This window comes from Oncorhynchus masou, chromosome 17 (genome assembly GCF_036934945.1).
Source record: "Oncorhynchus masou masou isolate Uvic2021 chromosome 17, UVic_Omas_1.1, whole genome shotgun sequence".
NCBI lineage: Eukaryota > Metazoa > Chordata > Actinopteri > Salmoniformes > Salmonidae > Oncorhynchus > Oncorhynchus masou.
The window spans coordinates 27,965,745-27,989,504 of NC_088228.1; the positions used below are offsets into that span (position 1 = coordinate 27,965,745).

Here is a 23,760-nt window from a genome sequence, read left to right on the forward strand (position 1 = left end):
AAAATATCTATTTTTGGCCCTACCATTGATGCATGACAAGTGCATTATGAAACATTGGTGCACACTTCCATGTTGAACGTGCCCTTAAAAAGGGTGGCACCTGCCATGGCCATTGTGCACTACTTAGCACAGTCTGAAGGCCTCTTCTATGTTCCTGTAGCCACTGTCACACAGTGCAAAAATTGAAGAAATGTTGGGACTTTGTCCACTTATTTCCAATGAATAAACACTTGTGCATGTGTGATATAGGACAAAAATGAACACCCCCCAAATGATTAAGTTGGTCACCGATCAGGGTTTTAAAGTGCTCTTTATTGATGTGTAATATTGTGATTGTAGTTGCAATAAAAACAACAGCAATATGGTAGCATATCAAATATATTGCTGTGTTGCTATGAGAAACATATCCTAGATAATAATTGTTGTAATAATAAGGCTTCTCTGTACAGTTGTTTCCGAGTGGCCTAAAGAAACTAACAACCTGGTAACTTTACTAGCATATCCAAACATTTGGGGGCACAGGTGCCATCCCACTGGCCACACACTGGTTGAATCAACTTTGTTTCCACATCATTACAATGAAATCATGCTAAACCAACATGAAATAGACATTGAATTGAAGTGCCCAACTGAATCCGATTTTTATCTCTAACTTTGGAATGCTTTGGGCTATCAACTCAGTTCCAACTGCATCTGAAACAACAGACTCTCTACTTGGTATAAACATTAACTGGAAGCTAAATATGTATTTACATTTCTTTTTTATTAGGGGTTAATAATCCTCTTCCACTGAGGTTGATTTAGCCACTTTTTATTTTGTCTTTCAGGCAAGTGTTCTAGCAATTTCCTTGGCATAAGGTATTTTATTCTTGTTAAAACTGGTATTCTATGAAGTTCACATAAAATACCCTGACAGAAATCAAGAGCCCTTAGAACAGCATCAAACATCTTATATTTTGTTATGTTCATCCAATTTAAGTTTGAAAAGATTTCATAAAACGAAAATAAAGCTAGTTATTGTGGTGGCATACCTGAAGAGAAAATCCCAAGCAATCTGTTTGAGAATAATTAGTCATTCAATCACCTCCTTACTCTTCTACATTTGCACACACTGTACATAGATTTTTCTATTTTTCTTTTGTGTTATTGACTGTACATTTATTTATGTGTAACTCTGTGTTGTTGTTTTGTTTTTTTACATTTTTTTTTTTAATCAGGTGGATTGTTTCCTATTTAGATTGCTTATTTGATTAATTATTTGCACACAAAACACTTTTAAGGAAGTTTGTTCAGAAAATATCAGAGTGAAAGTAATCCCTCCAATCCCTCAGTTAGGCAACTCAGAGGGGGTGTGACTTTGCAGTGGATGGCTGTATATATTGAGACGTTAAATCCAAAGGGGCTTCATTTGTATGAAATGCAGAGTTAAATTCAGGACAATACGCACCAAGACCCTTCTGATATCATCACCATGGAGACATGTTTTCGCAGACTTTGGATGACAGTTGTTCTGGCATCGATTATGCGGAGATCAGTAGCAGTAGGACCGGTTATCCGGTGCGAACCATGTGATGCTGGAGCCCGGATACTGTGCAAGCCGTTGCCCAAGGACTGCGCGGAGAGAGTTCGCGAACCGGGCTGCGGGTGCTGCACGACTTGCGCGCTGGCCTTTGGAAAGCCGTGCGGAGTGTACACGGGGAGATGTGGCTCCGGAATGACATGCCAGCACCAACCCGGCGAGACGAAACCTCTCCAAGCTCTGCTGGAAGGACGAGGGCAGTGTGCAAACGCGACCATTAAAAGACCTGTTGCCACTTTAATCAATGAGAGACAAGGTAAATGCCAAGATGATGACGCAGTTTGGAAAGTTTTTTAAGAATGCTTTGCCAACTGATTATTACATTATTATAATGACGTGAGCTGTAAAAAGATCGATAATTGTTTTGCTTGTCATCTGAAACATCTTGATGTAAAGCAGCCTAAAATATAATGTATCACCTTGAGCTATCCGGGAAGGATAACGCCAGTCTGCGCGAAATATGTCCAATATTTACACAATTGGATTGGCAAACAATTATACTGTGTAACCCATGATCTGGCTGATATTGACCTTGTAATGTTACTGTATTACTGCTGTTTATGCTATTATAATTGTCACTTTGTGGAATTGTAAAACTGTGACACTGTGATACAAGGGTTTCGTGGAGATTATTGATTGGATGAGTCTTATTTGACAGATATGAATATTTATTTCAACCATCTATATTGTGGTTTCTTATTGTAAATCAAAACTGCTTTTCAAGTTTGTAATCTGTAAAGGATATCAAACTCTCCTCTCTACCCTCCTTTCTTCATCAGTAATTAATGTGCAACTACACTGAACAAAATTATAAATGCAACATGTAATGTGTTGGTCCCATGTTTCATGAGTTGAAATAAAAGATAACAGAAATGTTCCATATTCACAAAAAGCTTATCTCTCTCAAATTTTGTGCACAAACTTGTTACGTCCCTGTTAGTGAGCATGTCTCCTTTTCCAAGATAATCCATCTACCTAAAAGGCCACTCTAAAATGTGCAGATTTATCACACAACACAATGCCACAGATGTCTCAAGTTTTGAGGAAGGCTGCAAGTGGTATGCTGGCTGTAGGAATGTCCACCAGAGCTGTTGCCAGAGAATTGAATGTTCATTTCTCAACCATAAGCCACCTCCCCGTGATGGTGGTGGGGTTATGGTATGGGCAGGCATAAACTACGGACAACAAAAACAAGTACATTTTATCGATGGCAATTTGAATGCACAGAAATACTGTCATGAGGTCATGAGGCCCATTGTGAGGCTGTTTTCATTTTTTATACATATATTTTCTTAAGGTATCTGTGAACTACAAATGCATATCTGTATTCCCAGTCATGTTTAATCCATAGATTAGGGCCTAATGAATTTATTTCAATTGACTGATTTCCTGTAACTCATTAAAATCTTTGAAATTGTTGCATTTGTGTTTATATTTTTGTTCAGTATATTATTAGCTTGGATGAACATCAAGAGATTGTCAAAAAACATCTGAACCAGCACATCTAGACCATTCACATGATTCTTGTGATTCACCCACACAATCCATTAGAATTATTAATTAATAATTTACTGTGTGTTTTCTTTAGCCCTTGGTGGGCTAAACAAAATACAAACATTTGAATAAAAAAGTATTAAATATTGGGAATGCTTCCAAATGTGCCACAACATAAACTCACAAACAAAACAATCCCCCCCTCTCTGTTTTTGGCAGAAAATGATAGTGGGGTTCAGGAGGAGGAGCGAAACACCACCGCCCCAGTGCTCCAAGCCCCAGTGCTCCCCCATCACCCCCCTCTCCTCCACCCCGTCAAGGCAGAGGTCATCCGCAGGGAGCAGCTGAAGTGGGCCCAGAGTTACAAAATGGAGCAAGGCCCTGGAGCTCTCAGCACAGACCAACAGAACTTTTCCCTGGAATCCAAGCAGGACCCAGAGTATGTAAGTGCCAGGTCCACTGTTTTCCTTTCTAGGAACAGTCTGTTAGGGAATGTTCTCCTCCTCTTCCTTCTTTGCTTTGTGTTGTGTTTTCATCCTCATTTGCTCTGTGTGTTGGTGTTTTTCTCCCCCTTTCTCATCATTTCTCTTTCTTTCTTCCCCTTCTCCTCTGTGTGTTGGTGTTTTTCTCCCCATTCCTCATCCTTTCTCTTTCTTTCTTCCCCCTCTCCTCTGTGTGTTGGTGTTTTTCTCCCCATTCCTCATCCTTTCTCTCTATTTCTTCCCCCTCTCCTCTGTGTTGGTGTTTTTCTCCCCCTTCCTCATCCTTTCTCTTTCTTTCTTCCCCCTCTCCTCTGTGTGTTGGTGTTTTTCTCCCCATTCCTCATCCTTTCTCTTTCTTTCTTCCCCCTCTCCTCTGTGTTGGTGTTTTTCTCCCCCTTCCTCATCCTTTCTCTTTCTTTCTTCCCTCTCTCCTCAGTGTGTTGGTGTTTTTCTCCCCATTCCTCATCCTTTCTCTTTCTTTCTTCCCCCTCTCCTCTGTGTTAGTGTTTTTCTCCCCCTTCCTCATCCTTTCTCTTTCTTTCTTCCCCCTCTCCTCTGTGTGTTGGTGTTTTTCTCCCCATTCCTCATCCTTTCTCTTTCTTTCTTCCCCCTCTCCTCTGTGTTGGTGTTTTTCTCCCCTTCCTCATCCTTTCTCTTTCTTTCTTCCCCTCTCCTCTGTGTGTTGGTGTTTTTCTCCCCATTCCTCATCCTTTCTCTTTCTTTCTTCCCCCTCTCCTCTGTGTTGGTGTTTTTCTCCCCCTTCCTCATCCTTTCTCTTTCTTTCTTCCCCCTCTCCTCTGTGTTGGTGTTTTTCTCCCCCTTCCTCGTCCTTTCTCTTTCTTTCTTCCCCCTCTCCTCTGTGTTGGTGTTTTTCTCCCCATTCCTCATCCTTTCTCTTTCTTTCTTCCCCCTCTCCTCTGTGTTGGTGTTTTTCTCCCCATTCCTCATCCTTTCTCTTTCTTTCTTCCCTCTCTCCTCTGTGTGTTGGTGTTTTTCTCCCCATTCCTCATCCTTTCTCTTTCTTTCTTCCCCCTCTCCTCTGTGTGTTGGTGTTTTTCTCCCCATTCCTCATCCTTTCTCTCTCTTTCTTCCCTCTCTCCTCTGTGTGTTGGTGTTTTTCTCCCCATTCCTCATCCTTTCTCTTTCTTTCTTCCCCCTCTCCTCTGTGTTGGTGTTTTTCTCCCCCTTCCTCATCCTTTCTCTTTCTTTCTTCCCCCTCTCCTCTGTGTTGGTGTTTTTCTCCCCTTCCTCATCCTTTCTCTTTCTTTCTTCCCCCTCTCCTCTGTGTGTTGGTGTTTTTCTCCCCATTCCTCATCCTTTCTCTTTCTTTCTTCCCCCTCTCCTCTGTGTTGGTGTTTTTCTCCCCTTCCTCATCCTTTCTCTTTCTTTCTTCCCCCTCTCCTCTGTGTTGGTGTTTTTCTCCCCCTTCCTCATCCTTTCTCTTTCTTTCTTCCCCCTCTCCTCTGTGTGTTGGTGTTTTTCTCCCCATTCCTCATCCTTTCTCTCTATTTCTTCCCTCTCTCCTCTGTGTTGGTGTTTTTCTCCCCATTCCTCATCCTTTCTCTTTCTTTCTTCCCCCTCTCCTCTGTGTTGGTGTTTTTCTCCCCCTTCCTCATCCTTTCTCTTTCTTTCTTCCCTCTCTCCTCAGTGTGTTGGTGTTTTTCTCCCCATTCCTCATCCTTTCTCTTTCTTTCTTCCCCCTCTCCTCTGTGTTAGTGTTTTTCTCCCCCTTCCTCATCCTTTCTCTTTCTTTCTTCCCCCTCTCCTCTGTGTGTTGGTGTTTTTCTCCCCATTCCTCATCCTTTCTCTTTCTTTCTTCCCCCTCTCCTCTGTGTTGGTGTTTTTCTCCCCTTCCTCATCCTTTCTCTTTCTTTCTTCCCCCTCTCCTCTGTGTGTTGGTGTTTTTCTCCCCATTCCTCATCCTTTCTCTTTCTTTCTTCCCCCTCTCCTCTGTGTTGGTGTTTTTCTCCCCCTTCCTCATCCTTTCTCTTTCTTTCTTCCCCCTCTCCTCTGTGTTGGTGTTTTTCTCCCCCTTCCTCGTCCTTTCTCTTTCTTTCTTCCCCCTCTCCTCTGTGTTGGTGTTTTTCTCCCTATTCCTCATCCTTTCTCTTTCTTTCTTCCCCCTCTCCTCTGTGTTGGTGTTTTTCTCCCCATTCCTCATCCTTTCTCTTTCTTTCTTCCCTCTCTCCTCTGTGTGTTGGTGTTTTTCTCCCCATTCCTCATCCTTTCTCTTTCTTTCTTCCCCCTCTCCTCTGTGTGTTGGTGTTTTTCTCCCCATTCCTCATCCTTTCTCTCTCTTTCTTCCCTCTCTCCTCTGTGTGTTGGTGTTTTTCTCCCCATTCCTCATCCTTTCTCTTTCTTTCTTCCCCCTCTCCTCTGTGTTGGTGTTTTTCTCCCCTTCCTCATCCTTTCTCTTTCTTTCTTCCCCCTCTCCTCTGTGTTGGTGTTTTTCTCCCCCTTCCTCATCCTTTCTCTTTCTTTCTTCCCCCTCTCCTCTGTGTGTTGGTGTTTTTCTCCCCATTCCTCATCCTTTCTCTTTCTTTCTTCCCCCTCTCCTCTGTGTTGTTGTGTTTTTCTCCCCTTCCTCATCCTTTCTCTTTCTTTCTTCCCCCTCTCCTCTGTGTTGGTGTTTTTCTCCCCCTTCCTCATCCTTTCTCTTTCTTTCTTCCCCCTCTCCTCTGTGTGTTGGTGTTTTTCTCCCCATTCCTCATCCTTTCTCTCTATTTCTTCCCTCTCTCCTCTGTGTTGGTGTTTTTCTCCCCCTTCCTCATCCTTTCTCTTTCTTTCTTCCCCCTCTCCTCTGTGTGTTGGTGTTTTTCTCCCCATTCCTCATCCTTTCTCTTTCTTTCTTCCCCCTCTCCTCTGTGTTGGTGTTTTTCTCCCCCTTCCTCATCCTTTCTCTTTCTTTCTTCTCCCTCTCCTCAGTGTGTTGGTGTTTTTCTCCCCATTCCTCATCCTTTCTCTTTCTTTCTTCCCCCTCTCCTCTGTGTTGGTGTTTTTCTCCCCCTTCCTCATCCTTTCTCTTTCTTTCTTCCCCCTCTCCTCTGTGTGTTGGTGTTTTTCTCCCCCTTCCTCATCCTTTCTCTCTCTTTCTTCCCTCTCTCCTCTGTGTGTTGGTGTTTTTCTCCCCCTTCCTCATCCTTTCTCTCTATTTCTTCCCTCTCTCCTCTGTGTGTTGGTGTTTTTCTCCCCATTCCTCATCCTTTCTCTCTATTTCTTCCCTCTCTCCTCTGTGTGTTGGTGTTTTTCTCCCCATTCCTCATCCTTTCTCTTTCTTTCTTCCCCCTCTCCTCTGTGTGTTGGTGTTTTTCTCCCCATTCCTCATCCTTTCTCTCTCTTTCTTCCCTCTCTCCTCTGTGTGTTGGTGTTTTTCTCCCCATTCATCATCCTTTCTCTCTCTTTCTTCCCCCTCTCCTCAGTGTGTTGGTGTTTTTCTCCCCCTTCCTCATCCTTTCTCTTTCTTTCTTCCCCCTCTCCTCAGTGTGTTGGTGTTTTTCTCCCCATTCCTCATCCTTTCTCTTTCTTTCTTCTCCCTCTCCTCAGTGTGTTGGTGTTTTTCTCCCCATTCCTCATCCTTTCTCTTTCTTTCTTCTCCCTCTCCTCTGTGTATTGGTGTTTTTCTCCCCATTCCTCATCCTTTCTCTCTATTTCTTCCCTCTCTCCTCTGTGTGTTGGTGTTTTTCTCCCCATTCCTCATCCTTTCTCTCTCTTTCTTCCCCCTCTCCTCAGTGTGTTGGTGTTTTTCTCCCCTTCCTCATCCTTTCTCTTTCTTTCTTCCCCTCTCCTCAGTGTGTTGGTGTTTTTCTCCCCATTCCTCATCCTTTCTCTTTCTTTCTTCTCCCTCTCCTCAGTGTGTTGGTGTTTTTCTCCCCATTCCTCATCCTTTCTCTTTCTTTCTTCTCCCTCTCCTCTGTGTATTGGTGTTTTTCTCCCCATTCCTCATCCTTTCTCTCTATTTCTTCCCTCTCTCCTCTGTGTGTTGGTGTTTTTCTCCCCATTCCTCATCCTTTCTCTCTCTTTCTTCCCCCTCTCCTCAGTGTGTTGGTGTTTTTCTCCCCCTTCCTCATCCTTTCTCTTTCTTTCTTCCCCCTCTCCTCAGTGTGTTGGTGTTTTTCTCCCCATTCCTCATCCTTTCTCTTTCTTTCTTCCCCCTCTCCTCAGTGTGTTGGTGTTTTTCTCCCCATTCCTCATCATTTCTCTCTATTTCTTCCCCCTCTCCTCTGTGTGTTGGTGTTTTTCTCCCCATTCCTCATCATTTCTCTTTCTTTCTTCTCCCTCTCCTCTGTGTGTTGGTGTTTTTCTCCCCATTCCTCATCATTTCTCTTTCTTTCTTCCCCCTCTCCTCTGTGTGTTGGTGTTTTTCTCCCCATTCCTCATCATTTCTCTTTCTTTCTTCCCCCTCTCCTCTGTGTGTTGGTGTTTTTCTCCCCATTCCTCATCATTTCTCTTTCTTTCTTCCCCCTCTCCTCTGTGTGTTGGTGTTTTTCTCCCCATTCCTCATCATTTCTCTTTCTTTCTTCCCCCTCTCCTCTGTGTGTTGGTGTTTTTCTCCCCCTTCCTCATCATTTCTCTCTCTTTCTTCCCCCTCTCCTCTGTGTGTTGGTGTTTTTCTCCCCATTCCTCATCCTTTCTCTTTCTTTCTTCCCCCTCTCCTCTGTGTGTTGGTGTTTTTCTCCCCATTCCTCATCATTTCTCTTTCTTTCTTCCCCTCTCCTCTGTGTGTTGGTGTTTTTCTCCCCATTCCTCATCCTTTCTCTCTATTTCTTCCCCCTCTCCTCTGTGTGTTGGTGTTTTTCTCCCCCTTCCTCATCCTTTCTCTTTCTTTCTTCCCTCTCTCCTCTGTGTTGGTGTTTTTCTCCCCATTCCTCATCATTTCTCTCTCTTTCTTCCCCCTCTCCTCTGTGTGTTGGTGTTTTTCTCCCCATTCCTCATCCTTTCTCTCTATTTCTTCCCTCTCTCCTCTGTGTGTTGGTGTTTTTCTCCCCATTCCTCATCCTTTCTCTTTCTTTCTTCCCCCTCTCCTCTGTGTGTTGGTGTTTTTCTCCCCATTCCTCATCCTTTCTCTCTATTTCTTCCCCTCTCCTCTGTGTGTTGGTGTTTTTCTCCCCCTTCCTCATCCTTTCTCTTTCTTTCTTCCCCCTCTCCTCTGTGTGTTGGTGTTTTTCTCCCCATTCCTCATCCTTTCTCTTTCTTTCTTCCCCCTCTCCTCTGTGTTGGTGTTTTTCCCCCTTCCTCATCCTTTCTCTTTCTTTCTTCCCCCTCTCCTCTGTGTTGGTGTTTTTCTCCCCCTTCCTCATCCTTTCTCTTTCTTTCTTCCCCCTCTCCTCTGTGTTGGTGTTTTTCTCCCCATTCCTCATCCTTTCTCTTTCTTTCTTCCCCCTCTCCTCTGTGTTGGTGTTTTTCTCCCCCTTCCTCATCCTTTCTCTTTCTTTCTTCCCCCTCTCCTCTGTGTGTTGGTGTTTTTCTCCCCATTCCTCATCCTTTCTCTTTCTTTCTTCCCCCTCTCCTCTGTGTTGGTGTTTTTCTCCCCCTTCCTCATCCTTTCTCTCTATTTCTTCCCTCTCTCCTCTGTGTGTTGGTGTTTTTCTCCCCATTCCTCATCCTTTCTCTTTCTTTCTTCCCCCTCTCCTCTGTGTTGGTGTTTTTCTCCCCCTTCCTCATCCTTTCTCTTTCTTTCTTCCCCCTCTCCTCTGTGTGTTGGTGTTTTTCTCCCCATTCCTCATCCTTTCTCTTTCTTTCTTCCCCCTCTCCTCTGTGTTGGTGTTTTTCTCCCCATTCCTCATCCTTTCTCTTTCTTTCTTCCCCCTCTCCTCTGTGTTGGTGTTTTTCTCCCCCTTCCTCATCCTTTCTCTCTCTTTCTTCCCTCTCTCCTCTGTGTGTTGGTGTTTTTCTCCCCCTTCCTCATCCTTTCTCTCTATTTCTTCCCTCTCTCCTCTGTGTGTTGGTGTTTTTCTCCCCATTCCTCATCCTTTCTCTCTATTTCTTCCCTCTCTCCTCTGTGTGTTGGTGTTTTTCTCCCCATTCCTCATCCTTTCTCTTTCTTTCTTCCCCCTCTCCTCTGTGTGTTGGTGTTTTTCTCCCCATTCCTCATCCTTTCTCTCTCTTTCTTCCCTCTCTCCTCTGTGTGTTGGTGTTTTTCTCCCCATTCATCATCCTTTCTCTCTCTTTCTTCCCCCTCTCCTCAGTGTGTTGGTGTTTTTCTCCCCCTTCCTCATCCTTTCTCTTTCTTTCTTCCCCCTCTCCTCAGTGTGTTGGTGTTTTTCTCCCCATTCCTCATCCTTTCTCTTTCTTTCTTCCCCCTCTCCTCAGTGTGTTGGTGTTTTTCTCCCCCTTCCTCATCCTTTCTCTTTCTTTCTTCCCCCTCTCCTCAGTGTGTTGGTGTTTTTCTCCCCATTCCTCATCCTTTCTCTTTCTTTCTTCTCCCTCTCCTCAGTGTGTTGGTGTTTTTCTCCCCATTCCTCATCCTTTCTCTTTCTTTCTTCTCCTCTCCTCTGTGTATTGGTGTTTTTCTCCCCATTCCTCATCCTTTCTCTCTATTTCTTCCCTCTCTCCTCTGTGTGTTGGTGTTTTTCTCCCCATTCCTCATCCTTTCTCTCTCTTTCTTCCCCCTCTCCTCAGTGTGTTGGTGTTTTTCTCCCCTTCCTCATCCTTTCTCTTTCTTTCTTCCCCCTCTCCTCAGTGTGTTGGTGTTTTTCTCCCCATTCCTCATCCTTTCTCTTTCTTTCTTCCCCTCTCCTCAGTGTGTTGGTGTTTTTCTCCCCATTCCTCATCATTTCTCTCTATTTCTTCCCCCTCTCCTCTGTGTGTTGGTGTTTTTCTCCCCATTCCTCATCATTTCTCTTTCTTTCTTCTCCCTCTCCTCTGTGTGTTGGTGTTTTTCTCCCCATTCCTCATCATTTCTCTTTCTTTCTTCCCCCTCTCCTCTGTGTGTTGGTGTTTTTCTCCCCATTCCTCATCATTTCTCTTTCTTTCTTCCCCCTCTCCTCTGTGTGTTGGTGTTTTTCTCCCCATTCCTCATCATTTCTCTTTCTTTCTTCCCCCTCTCCTCTGTGTGTTGGTGTTTTTCTCCCCATTCCTCATCATTTCTCTTTCTTTCTTCCCCCTCTCCTCTGTGTGTTGGTGTTTTTCTCCCCCTTCCTCATCATTTCTCTCTCTTTCTTCCCCCTCTCCTCTGTGTGTTGGTGTTTTTCTCCCCATTCCTCATCCTTTCTCTTTCTTTCTTCCCCCTCTCCTCTGTGTGTTGGTGTTTTTCTCCCCATTCCTCATCATTTCTCTTTCTTTCTTCCCCCTCTCCTCTGTGTGTTGGTGTTTTTCTCCCCATTCCTCATCATTTCTCTTTCTTTCTTCCCCCTCTCCTCTGTGTGTTGGTGTTTTTCTCCCCATTCCTCATCCTTTCTCTCTATTTCTTCCCCCTCTCCTCTGTGTGTTGGTGTTTTTCTCCCCCTTCCTCATCCTTTCTCTTTCTTTCTTCCCTCTCTCCTCTGTGTTGGTGTTTTTCTCCCCATTCCTCATCATTTCTCTCTCTTTCTTCCCCCTCTCCTCTGTGTGTTTGTGTTTTTCTCCCCATTCCTCATCCTTTCTCTCTATTTCTTCCCTCTCTCCTCTGTGTGTTGGTGTTTTTCTCCCCATTCCTCATCCTTTCTCTTTCTTTCTTCCCCCTCTCCTCTGTGTGTTGGTGTTTTTCTCCCCATTCCTCATCCTTTCTCTCTATTTCTTCCCCCTCTCCTCTGTGTGTTGGTGTTTTTCTCCCCCTTCCTCATCCTTTCTCTTTCTTTCTTCCCCCTCTCCTCTGTGTGTTGGTGTTTTTCTCCCCATTCCTCATCCTTTCTCTTTCTTTCTTCCCTCTCTCCTCTGTGTGTTGGTGTTTTTCTCCCCATTCCTCATCCTTTCTCTCTATTTCTTCCCTCTCTCCTTTGTGTGTTGGTGTTTTTCTCCCCATTCCTCATCCTTTCTCTTTCTTTCTTCCCCCTCTCCTCTGTGTGTTGGTGTTTTTCTCCCCATTCCTCATACTTTCTCTCTCTTTCTTCCCCCTCTCCTCTGTGTATTGGTGTTTTTCTCCCCATTCCTCATCCTTTTTCTCTCTTTCTTCCCCCTCTCCTCTGTGTTGGTGTTTTTCTCCCCCTTCCTCATCCTTTCTCTTTCTTTCTTCCCCCTCTCCTCTGTGTTGGTGTTTTTCTCCCCCTTCCTCATCCTTTCTCTCTATTTCTTCCCTCTCTCCTCTGTGTGTTGGTGTTTTTCTCCCCATTCCTCATCCTTTCTCTCTATTTCTTCCCTCTCTCCTCTGTGTGTTGGTGTTTTTCTCCCCATTCCTCATCCTTTCTCTCTATTTCTTCCCCCTCTCCTCAGTGTTTTGGTGTTTTTCTCCATCCGTCTGCAGGTGATGAAATGTTCTGGTTATGGTTGCTGACTGCTTGCGGTGGCGCATTGGTGGTGGCAGGAGATTGGCGTCGCGCAAATTTGGACATGGTAGCTCTGCCTCTGCAGCTGACTTCGAGTCAGGCTGTTTCGCCGCAAGGCATCCGCGTGCCGCCCGGGGGCACGGAGGGGAGCATTGGCGGGCTGGAGGGGAGCCGCCGAGCCTCAGAACAAGCTGATGATGGATTGGGCCTCTGCGTGTGCCTGTTTGGACCCTCCCTCCTCTTTCTATTTTTGATTCTGCCTTTGACTCGGCGGCAGGAGAAAAAGTGCAGCACGAGGAATGAGCTTTGCTTTTGCCTTGCTTTGATCAGCGACTGGAGCTGGACTTGAGGACAAGACCTGTCGGGCTCCTTTCTAGGGCCTCTTTGATTCCGCGGTTATCCCCTGGCCTATCCCTTTGTGTAAAGTATTAGAGTTTTTAAGCGGCTTACAGCAAAGCGTAAGCCCTCGCAAGGTGGTCAGATGAATTAATTTCCTATTAGTTGCCTCTTTCTTACCCCTAGTTCCACCAGTGTTTGTGTACTACTGAAGGGCAGTGCTGTAGGCTACAGATGGAGCTTGGTGTTGCCTTGTACCAATGATCGCATCCCTGTCTATGTTCCTAGAGCATGTTGATTGAATTACAGTACCCAGTAAGCACACTGCACTGTTGGGGTTTGTGTTAGCAATACTTTTGGTATTTTATTAGGATGCCCATTAGCTGTTGCAAAAACAGCAGCTACTCTTCCTGGGGTCCACACAAAACATGAGACATGACATAATACAGAAGATTAATAGAAAATCGCTCAAGGACAGAACTACATAAATGTATTTTTTACAAAAGGCACAAGTAGCCTACATATGAATACATACAAACTATCTAGGTCAAATAGGGGAGAGGTGTTGTGCCGTGAGGTGTTACTTTATCTGTTTTCTGAAACCAGGGGTACTGTTCACTTGAGCAATATGAGATGGAACGGAGTTACATGCAGTAATGGCTCTATAATTATCTGACATAATGACATAATTATCTGAGCTGTAGTGGGCAGAGTGCTTTGGAAGGAGTCATATGGGTCATTATAGTCTGGGCTTGTGTCGTCTTGTGTGTTTAGGGTCCCTGTCGTAGAGAGATGGAGAGTATCCTCAATGGACTGAAGATCACAGACATCCTCAACCCCAGAGGTTTCCGCATCCCAAACTGTGACAAGAAGGGCTTCTACAAGAAAAAACAGGTATAGAAATACATACAAAGACACTGTAGGAAAAACTATGCAATTTTATGAGTCAGCCACCCCAGGCTACAGCGCATTACTGAATGTGTTACAATCATGCTTTCACCAAGGAAGACCAGCCCAGATACCAGACCCCACCTATTTGAACGGTTACAAAGGCCAGGACAATCACCCCCATTAGAACATCGTAACGACTATAATTTATGATCATCTTGCCACTTAGTCTTTCTTCATCAATGAAGACTCCAAAATCAGTGACTGACTCATCATGCATACAATATTCATATCTGGAGTGGATCCATTCTTCTAGCACTGCTGCAGTCGTCTTTCACTAGTTATTAGAGTCTCGTCACTGCTCAGCCACACCAGTTGGGGTATACCATAGAGACAGATGGTTGGCGCTGTAGACCTGGAACCACAGACCCCTAAACCACAGCAAGCGCCCTGCACGGCTCGAAAGACGGCCATTTAACGCGAACCCTCCCAGGGAGACAGACGTCAAGGTGGCCGCCGCCACTCGCCACTACCCGTCGCTCGCTCCCCATAATTGTCAGACTTTTGAAAAAGCAGTGCAGAAAATAGAAGCTTCAGCCATTTCCCACATTTGCGTGGTCCTGGTCCGCCCACAATCTGTTTATAATAAACGAGTGTCCCTGACGCATTCATATGGAGGCACTTAGTCCACTAGCGCCATCATGGCATCCACCAAAAGCAAAGCAACATTTATATTACACACCACGGCACTGAGTCTCATACCTAAAGGATGTGCCTCCATTTGACAGTCATCTCGTAACCAGCTTTACCAAAATGGCAGACTCATTGTCTTTGTTTATTTAAAATGTACGCATGTGTTTCCTCAAAGATGGCAGGCAGGGAGTGAGTGGCAGACATTCCCATGAGTCTCAGACCCAACATTTCTTATTAACTATAAATGTGTACATAGTTTGAAGGATTAAGTAACTTATTTTTGAACTTATTTTGTGCATAATGTTGCTGCTACCGTCTCTTATGATGGAAAAGGACTTCAAGACATCAGAACAGCGATTACTCACCTCGAACTGGAAGAAGCTTTATCCTTTAACGAGTCCTATGCGAAGGATATACTGCTTTCCCAGGAACAGACTCAAATCCCGTCATTTGCATAAAAGAAAATATGGAGAAAAAGGGGGGCGGCGGTTGGGCTGCCTTCTGAGAATTCATAGGCTAGCAAGTAATCTCCCACTGCCATCTGTTCTATTGGCCAACGTGCAATCATTGGAAAATAAAATCAATAACCAAGGATCAAGATTTTTCTACCAACGAGACATTAAAAACTGTAATACATTATGTTTCCCCAAGTTGTGGCTGAATGGCAAAACAGAGAAGCTACGTCTGGTAAGACAAGTGTCTATTTGTCAATAACAGCTGGTGTGCAATGTCTAATATTAAAGAAGTATCGAGGTATTGCTCACCTGAGGTAGAGCACCTTATGATAAGCTGTAGACCACAATATCTACCAATAGAGTTCTCAACTATATTATTCGTAGCCGTCTATTTACCACCACAATCTGATGCTGACACTAAGACAGAACTCAACCAACTCTATAAGGCCATAAGTAAACAAGAAAATGCTCATCCAGAAGCAGCGCTCCTAGTGTCCGGGGACTTTAATGCAGGCAAACTTAAATCCATTTTACCTAATTTCTACCAGCATGTCACATGTGCAACCAGAGGGAAAAAACTCTAGACCACCTTTACTCCACACACAGAGATGCATACAAAGCTCTCCCCAGCCCTCCATTTGGCAAATCCGACCATAATTCTATCGTCTTGATTCCTGCTTACAAGCAAAAACTAAAGCAGGAAGTAACAGTGATTCGCTCAATACGGAAGTGGTCAGATGACGCAGATGCTACGCTACAGGACTGTTTTGCTAGCACAGACTGCAATATGTTCCGGGATTCATCCAATGGCATTGAAGAGTATACCACCTCAGTCATCGGCTTCATCAATAAGTGCATCAACAACGTCATCCCCACAGTGACTGTACGTACATATCCCAAACAGAAGCCAAGGATTACAGGCAATATTTGCGTCGAGCTAAAGGCTAGAGCTGCCACTTTCAAGGAGCGGGACAATAATCCGGACGCTTATAAGAAATCCCGCTATGCTCTTAGACCAACCACCAAACAAGCAAAGCGTCAATACAGGATTAAGATTGAATCCTACTACACCGGCTCTGACGCTCGTCAGATGTGGCAAGGCTTGAAAACCATTATGCACTACAAAGGGAAACCCAGAGGCGAGCTGCCCAGTGACGCAAGCCTACAAGATGAGCGAAATGCCTTTTATGCTCGCTTCGAGGCAAGCAACACAGAAGCATGCACAAGAGCTCCAGCTGTTCTGGACAACTGTATGATAACGCTCTCGGTAGCCCATGTGAGCAAGACCTTTAAACAGGGCAACATTCACAAAGACACGGGCCAGACGGATTACCAGGATGTGTACTAAAAGCATGCATGGTCCAACTGGTAAGTGTCTTCACTGACATTTCCCTGACCGAGTCTGTAATACCTACATGTTTCAAGCAGACCACCATAGTCCCCGTACCCAAGGAAGTGAAGGTAATCTGCCTAAATGATTACCACCCCATTGCACTCACGTCTGTAGCCATGAAGAGCTTTGAAAGGCTGGTCCTGGCTCACATCAACAGCATCCTCTCGGATATCCTAGACCCACTCCAATTCACATACCGCCCCAACAGATCCACAGATGACACAATCACAATCGCACGACACAGTGCCCTTTCCCACCTGTACAAAAGGAACACCAGAATGCTGTTCATTAACTACAGCTCAGTGCTCAACATCATAGTGCCCATGAAGCTCATCACTGGGGCGGCAAGTAGCCTCGTGGTTAGAGCGTTGGACTAGTAACCGAAAGGTTGCAAGATCGAGTCCCCGAGCTGACAAGGTAAACATCTGTCGTTCTGCCACTGAACAAGGCAGTTAACCCACTGTTCTTAAGCCGTCATTGAAAATAAGATTTTGTTCTTAAGAGAGTCATAGTTAATCTCCCCCAAGTTGAGTTCCTTCGCTTTGGCACCAGGAATTGGATTCCTTCGCATCGGGACCACAGCCGATGAATTGTCGGCGCAACAGAGGGGAGAGTGCACGCTGTGGTCGGCTATCCTCACGTGGACACACGGTCAAGTCATGCGAGCGGTGTCTAACGAATCTCTGACTAGCCTAGTTAAATAAAGGTAAACATTTTACAAAATCAGTAAGCTAAGGATCCTGGGACTAAACACCTCCCTCTGCAACTGGATCCTGGGCTTCCTGACGTGCCACCCCCAGGTGGTTAGGGTAGGTCTGCCATGCTGATCCTCAACACTGGGGCCCCTCAGAGGTGTGTACTTAGTCCCCTCCTGTACTCCCTGTTCAACCACGCTATGTGGACAAACACGACTCCAACACCATAATTAAGTTTGCTGACGACACAACAGTGGCCTAATCACCGACAATGATGAGACAGCCTATAGGGAGGAGGTCAAAGACTTGGCAGTGTGGTGCCAGGGCAACAACCTCTTCCTCAATATGAGCACAAGAAAGGAACTCATCGTAGACTATAGGAAAAGGCGGGCCGAACAGGCCCCCAGTAACATCGACTGGGCTGTAGTGGAGCTGGTTGAGAGTTTCAAGTTCCTTGGTGTCCACATCACCAATTAACTATCATGGTCCAAACTCACCAAGACAGTCGTGAAGAGGGCCCGACAACACCTTTTCCCCCTCAGGAGACTGAAAAGATTTGGCATGGGTCCCCAGATCCTCAAAAAGTTCTACAGCTGCACCGTCGAGAGCATCCTGACCGGTTGCATCACCGCCTGGTATGGCAACTGCTTGGCATCTGACCGTAACGAGCAACGGAGTGTACATCACTGAGGAGAAGCCTCCTGCCATCCAAGTCATAGACTGTTTTCTCTGCTACTGCATGACAAGCGGTACCGGAGCGCCAAGTCTAAGACCAAAAGGCTCCGTAACTGCTTCTACCCCCACGCCAAATGACTGATGAGCAATTAATCAAATGGCCACCGGACTATTTACATTGATCCCCCATTTTGTACTCTGCTGCTATTTGCTATTTATTATCTATGTATAGTCCCTTCACCCCTACCTACATGTACAAATAACATTGACTAACCTGTATCCCTGCAAATTGACTCGCTACCGGTACCCCCTGTATATAGCCTCGTTATTGTTATTTTATTGTCTTACTTTCTAATAGTTTTTGCTTAGTTTATTTGGTAAATATTTTCTTAACTCTTCTTGAACTGCACTGTTGTTTAAGGGCTTGTAAGTAAGCATTTCATGGTAAAGTCAACACTTGTATTCGGCACGTGACAAATAAAGTTGGATTTGAGTTTACGTGCAGCCTTTGAAGTTAGATGACGGAAATGGCAAAGGGATTATGATTAAAGCCGCTTTTAAATGCATTTTTTTCCAGATTTTGTCTTCTTTTTATTACTTTTATTAGATTCCAAGCTACTGTTTAGTGGAGTCATTCTTTGACTCCAAGGCCATCTTTTGAATAACTCTGCCTCGAAAATATACAGAGCCAGAAATCTTGCTTGTTTGTAGGTGACCAAATACTTAAAATCTCCAAATCTTTGGAGGGAGTTGAAAGTCTGTGTTGCCCAGCAACAGCCCCAAAACATCACTACTTTAGAGGAGATCTGCATGGAGGAATGGGCCAAAATACCAGCAACAGTGTGTGAAAACCTTGTGAAGACTTACAGAAAACGTTTGACCTCTGTCATTGCCAACAAAGGGTATATAACAAAGTATTGAGATAAACTTTTGTTATTGACCAAATACTTATTTTCCACCATAATTTGCAAATAAATTCATTAAAAATCCTACAACGTGATTGTCTGGATTTTTTTTTTTCATTTTGTCTGTCATAGTTGAAGTGTACCTATGATGAAAATTACAGGCCCCTCTCATCTTTTTAAGTGGGAGAACTTGCACAATTGGTGGCTGACTAAATACTTTTTTGCCCCACTGTATATATTGTTTACCTTTATTTAACTAGGCAAGTCAGTTAAGAACAAATTCTTATTTTCAATGCCGGCCTAGGAACAGTGGGTTAACTGTCTTGTTCAGGGGCAGAGCAACAGATTTTTACCTTGTCAGCTCGGGGATTCGATCTTGCAACCTTTCGGTTACTCGTCTGCTCTAAACGCTCTAAGCCCCAGGCAACCTGCCGCCCTGTAGTACCCACAAAAAATATGACCGCACCTCTCAGCATGTGGAGTTGACTAAAATTATATTACTCGATGGTTTGTATAGATTAAATGATCATAAAACATAATTTGTTAAGATATGGGAAATTAAATGATAACGGGGGTCAATATTAGGTTTAAGATGCAGTAGATATGATAGTCATTTTTTGACTGAACAGTCCAATACATACACTTTACTGTACCCTATCGCTTTTACAGGGTTGAGATTATTTTATGGTCTCTGGGGTCAGATACCAAGACAAATGTAATATCAAGCAGAGAAAGGGTTGACTTCCATTCTGATCTACTCTTTTACAGAGTGATGCTGTTTGTTCTCCTTTCTTTCAAATGAATTCCTGCATGTTTTACTCGAGAGGACTCTGACCTTCAGTAAAATTGGCAGTAAAATAACAGCACTTGTGTTGCTTCAGAGACTCTGTAAGTCATGTGTAGTACCCATAATTTGGAGCTTTGGGGTATAATCAGCAACAGATGACTTGTACTGGCCACCGGCTCACTGAAAATAGATCTTGGGTCTCAGTTGTTCACAAACGGGCCTAAGCAAATATTTGACCAGGTTTCTGTTTACCTTAAAGCTCTCTATATGTGTGTGGAACTGGAGGTAGACCTTAAAAGCAGCTGAAAATACCACCAGCGTGCGTCCCATGGCCAAGTCTCCTCCGCTACTCAGCACAAAATGGACGTTAATGTCCTTAACCATTTATTGTCCCACTTCCTTGCGTCCTTTTTTATTGCCATTGTGCTAGATCAGTGGTTCCCAAACTTTTTATAGTCCATCACCCCCTCAAACATTCAACCTCCAACTGCGTACCCCTTCTAGCACCAGGGTCAGCGTGCTCCCATTTTTTTTTTTTGCCATCATTGTAAGCCACACACACACACTATACAATACATTTATTAAATATAAGAATGAGTGTGAGTTTGTCACAACCCAGCTCGTGGGATGTGACAAAGAGCTTTTATAGGACCAGGGCACAAATAATAATATAATAATAATTTTGCTCTTTTTTAACCATCTTACATATAAAACCTTATTTGTTAATTGAAAGTTGTGAATAACTCACCACAGGTTAATGAGAAGGGTGTGCTTGAAAGGATGCTCATAACTCTGCAATGTCAGGTTGTATTTGAGAGAGTCTCAGGCTTAAATCATTTTCCACACAATCTGTGCCTGCATTTAGTTTTCATGCTAGTGAGGGCCGAGAATCCACTCTCACATAGGTATGTGGTTGCAAAGGGCATCAGTGTCTTAACAGCGTGATTTGCCAAGGCAGGAAACTCTGAGCGCAGCCCAATCCAGAAATCTGTCAGTGGCTTCTGATTAAATTTAATTTTCACAGAACCGCTTGTTGCAATTTCGATGAGGCTCTCTTGTATAAATATCGGTAAATGGACTGGAGGCAGGGCATGAAAGGGATAATGAATCCAGTCGTTTGTGTCATCCATTTCAGGAAAGTACCTGCGTAATTGTGCACCCAACTCACTCAGGTGCTTTGCTATATCACATTTGACATTGTCCGTACGCTTGCGTTCATTTGCACACCAGAAATCATACAATGATGGAAAGATCTGTGTGTTTTCCTTGTTAACACAGACAGAGAAGAGCTCCAACTTCTTAATCCTAACCTTAATTTAGAGAGTTCCTAGATTCCTAGATTCCTAGATTCAGATCATTCAGGTGAGAAAAAACATCACCCAGACAGGCCAGTCGTGTGAGAACCTCGTCATCATGCAAGCAGCAGTTAGACAAGTGAAAATGATGGTCAATAATGAAAGCTTTAAGCTTGTCTCTCAATTTTAAAAAACATGTCAATACTTTGCCACTTGATAACCAGCGCATTTCTGTATGTTGTAAAAGCGTTACATGGTCGCTGCCCATATCATTGCATAGTGCAGACAATACACGAGAGTTCAGGGACCTTGCTTTAACAAGGTTAAACATTTTCACTGTCGTGACAAAAAAACGTTTTTCAAGCTGTCAGTCATTCCCTTGGCAGCAACAGCCTCTCGGTGGACGCTGCAGTGTACCCAAGTGGCATCAAGAGCAACTGCTTGTACGCGCGTTACCACTCCACTATGTCTCCCTGTCTCCCTGGCTTTTGCGCCATCAGTACAGACACCAACACACCTTGACCACCAAAGTCCATTTGATGTCACAAAGCTGTCCATTCTTTAAAAAAATATCCTCTCCTGTAAGGATGTCTTCCTTAATTGACCCCCCATAAACGTAATTGACATATACCAGGAGGTGTGCCAGGCCCGCCACGTCTGTTGACTCATCCAGCTGTAATGCATAGAATTAATTGGCTTGTATGCAAAGCATAAAACATCTCCTGCCATGTCACTGATGTGTCGTGAAACAGTGTTGTTTGATGAAGGTATTGTCTGTATAATTTGTTTAACCTTTTCCCCCAGCATTGTCCCAGCCATATCCACGGAAGCAGGGAGAATTAAGTCCTCCACAATAGTATGGGGCTTGCCTGTCCTAGCTACTCTGTAGCTCACCATATAAGATTCTTCTAGCCCCTTCTTATTAATGGTATCTGTTGCTTTTATACACGCCTTACTCAAAAGTTGTCGTAATTCTCGCTCAAAAACTCCTGTGGCTTATTTTTCAAATTGCCATGTTTTGTTTCTAAATGTCTGCGCAAGAGTGAAGGTTTCATCGAGTTCTGAGATAGTACTTTTGCACATATTACACACTGTGGCTGAGGAAAGGCACTACTCACAATATAAGTGAACCCCAAATCAATGTAGTTCTCATTATATTTGCACCTCTTCGATGGCCCAATGTCCCTGTCTGATGTTCGGGGCAGTAGATCTTCACAACTCTCAGTGTCCAATGCTAGCTTGGCTAACAACAAATGTAGAATTACTTATGCTAGCTTTGGACATGCTCGTGGAAGCAGAAACACTTGTGTCGTCGTCAGGTGCAGATGTAGTACTGCTGTTAGTAGCAGTACTACCAGTACAGCTGGTATGTGTCTCGATGGACGCGGGCCTTACTAAATGGACTGTTAAAAAATGTGAAGATTCTTTGGTATCTAAAAAAAAAAATATTTTAAAAATGTGAATAATATTTTTATTTGGCGTACCCCCCGATGGCATTGGGAATACCTGGGAATACCTGGAGATGATCTTCGGTGTCTATTTAATAGTCTAAATCTTTTTCTAATATACTCTTTAACTGTATGTCTCACTTTCTCACACAGTGCCGTCCATCCAAGGGCAGAAAGCGAGGGTTTTGCTGGTGTGCCGATAAGTATGGGCAGCCATTGCCAGGTTTCGACGGGAAGGAGAGAGGAGACGCTCAGTGCTACAACTCAGAGAGCCAATAAGACAAGAGCAGCAAGAAAGAGCCAGAGAGAGAGAGAGAAATACACAGAGAAACTGAGGATATCGGGATTCAAAATGGCTGGGCCTGGACATGTGTTGGCTGGCATTGATGACTCTTTGGCCCATGGGACCTTATGGAGGGCAGAGCAGGGGGAGTGGCTTGAGAAGAAGACAGGACTCATCCAACCACACTCCTTGTGTCCAGCAAACTCCCTCCTATGCTATGTGCTGCTCCTATGTACTGTAAACAGGGTGTGGGTGGATTCTCCATAGACTGAAAGGGCAGACCAGACTTGGTATATGTAACTCTAAGGACACATGCGACATAATCATTCATTCCAAAGCACAGGGCTAGCTTTGATGATTACAGACTTGACGACAGAGGATCATATACAATACTTGTCTCGACCCTCAATGAGAGGCGTACACCAACGCACAGCTAGGTGGCACTATACCCATGTGTGTGCGTGTTTGTATGGCTGCATGATATGATTATATTTGTATGTGTGTGTGGTTCTGTATGTTTGATATGTTACTGTATGTATTTGTTTAAATGTGTGTGTTTGTGTGTGTCTGTGTGTACAATACAAGAGTGTCTCTTTGTCTATCCGTGTAACCGTATGCTGTGGGGTGGTGGTGTGCGACCACCCTGTAGCACAGTACATTGTCATAAAATGCTTTCCCACTTTGCCGAAGGGTACATAACTCAGATTTTAGTCCATTCGGTATCTCTCTTCAGGATCACTGTCCTCTCCTCAGGACCCTTTAAGGGAGTTGACTATAAAGCTTGGATGTTGTTCTCACCTTTCCTTTGCAACTCATATACACTGTGTACCAAACTTTAGGAATACCTGCTCGTTCCATGATGTGGACTGACCAGGTGAATGCTACGAGCCGTTATTGATGTCACTTGATAAATCCACTTCCATCAGTGTAGATGAAGGGGAGGAGATGGGTTAAAGAAGGATTTTTTAGTCTTGAGACAAATAAAATAAAATTGTATTAGTCACATGCGCCGAATACAGCAGTCAAATGCTTACTTACTTGCCCTAACCAACAATACAGTTTAAAACAAATATGAATAAGAATAAGAAATAAAAGTAACAAGTAATAAAAGAGCAGCAGTAAAATAGCGATAGTGACACTATATACAGTGGGGTACCGGTACAGTGTCCTATACAGTGTCTATGTGCGGGGACTGGTTTAGGTGAGGCAATATAGAGTTATTAAAGTGACTATGCATAGATTATAACAACAGAGAGTAGCAGCGGTGTAAAAAGGGGGGGGGGCAATGAAAATAGTCTGGGTGGCCATTTTATTAGATATTCAGGAGTCTCATGGCTAGAACCTGTTTAGAAGCCTCTTTGACCATTTTTAGGGCCTTTCTCTGACACCGCCTGGTATAGAGGTCCTGAATGGCAGGAAGCTTGGCCACAGTGATGTGCAGGGCCATACGCACTACCCTCTGTAGAGCCTTGCGGTTGGAGGCCGAGCAGGCAGTGATTCAACCAGTCAGGATGCTCTCGATGGTTCAGCTGTAGAACCTTTTGAGGATCTGAGAAACCATTCTGAATCTTTTTTTGATGTTGAATTCCCCCCCCCCTTTTCTGCTGAATCTTTTCAGTCTCCTGAGGGGGAATAGGTTTTGTCGGGCCCTCTTCACGTCTGTTTTGGATTGCTTGGACCATGTTACTTTATTGGTGTTGACACCAAGGAACTTCAAGCTCTGAACCTGCTCCACTGCAGCCCAGTCGATGAGAATAGGGCGTGTTTGGCCCTCCTTTTCCTGTAGCCCACGATCAGCTCCTTTGTCTTGCTCACATTGAGGGAGAGGTTGTTGTCCTGGCACCACACGGCCAGGTCTCTGACCTCCTCCCTATAGGCTGTCTTGTCGGTGATCATGCCTACAACTGTTGTGTCATCTGCAAACTTAATGATGGTGTTGGAGTCGTGCCTGGC

General features: G+C 44.3%; 1 protein-coding gene across 1 annotated transcript; it reads left to right on the forward strand.

The window, feature by feature from the left end:
- The first annotated feature begins 1,423 nt into the window (after positions 1-1,423).
- Positions 1,424-23,105, forward strand: LOC135558793 (insulin-like growth factor-binding protein 3). Its single transcript, XM_064992928.1, has 4 exons — positions 1,424-1,835; positions 3,293-3,516; positions 13,065-13,184; positions 21,678-23,105. Exons 1-4 carry the CDS (start codon positions 1,472-1,474, stop codon positions 21,801-21,803), a joined length of 834 nt encoding a protein of 277 aa, XP_064849000.1. The 5' UTR covers positions 1,424-1,471; the 3' UTR covers positions 21,804-23,105.
- Positions 23,106-23,760: the final 655 nt, after the last annotated feature.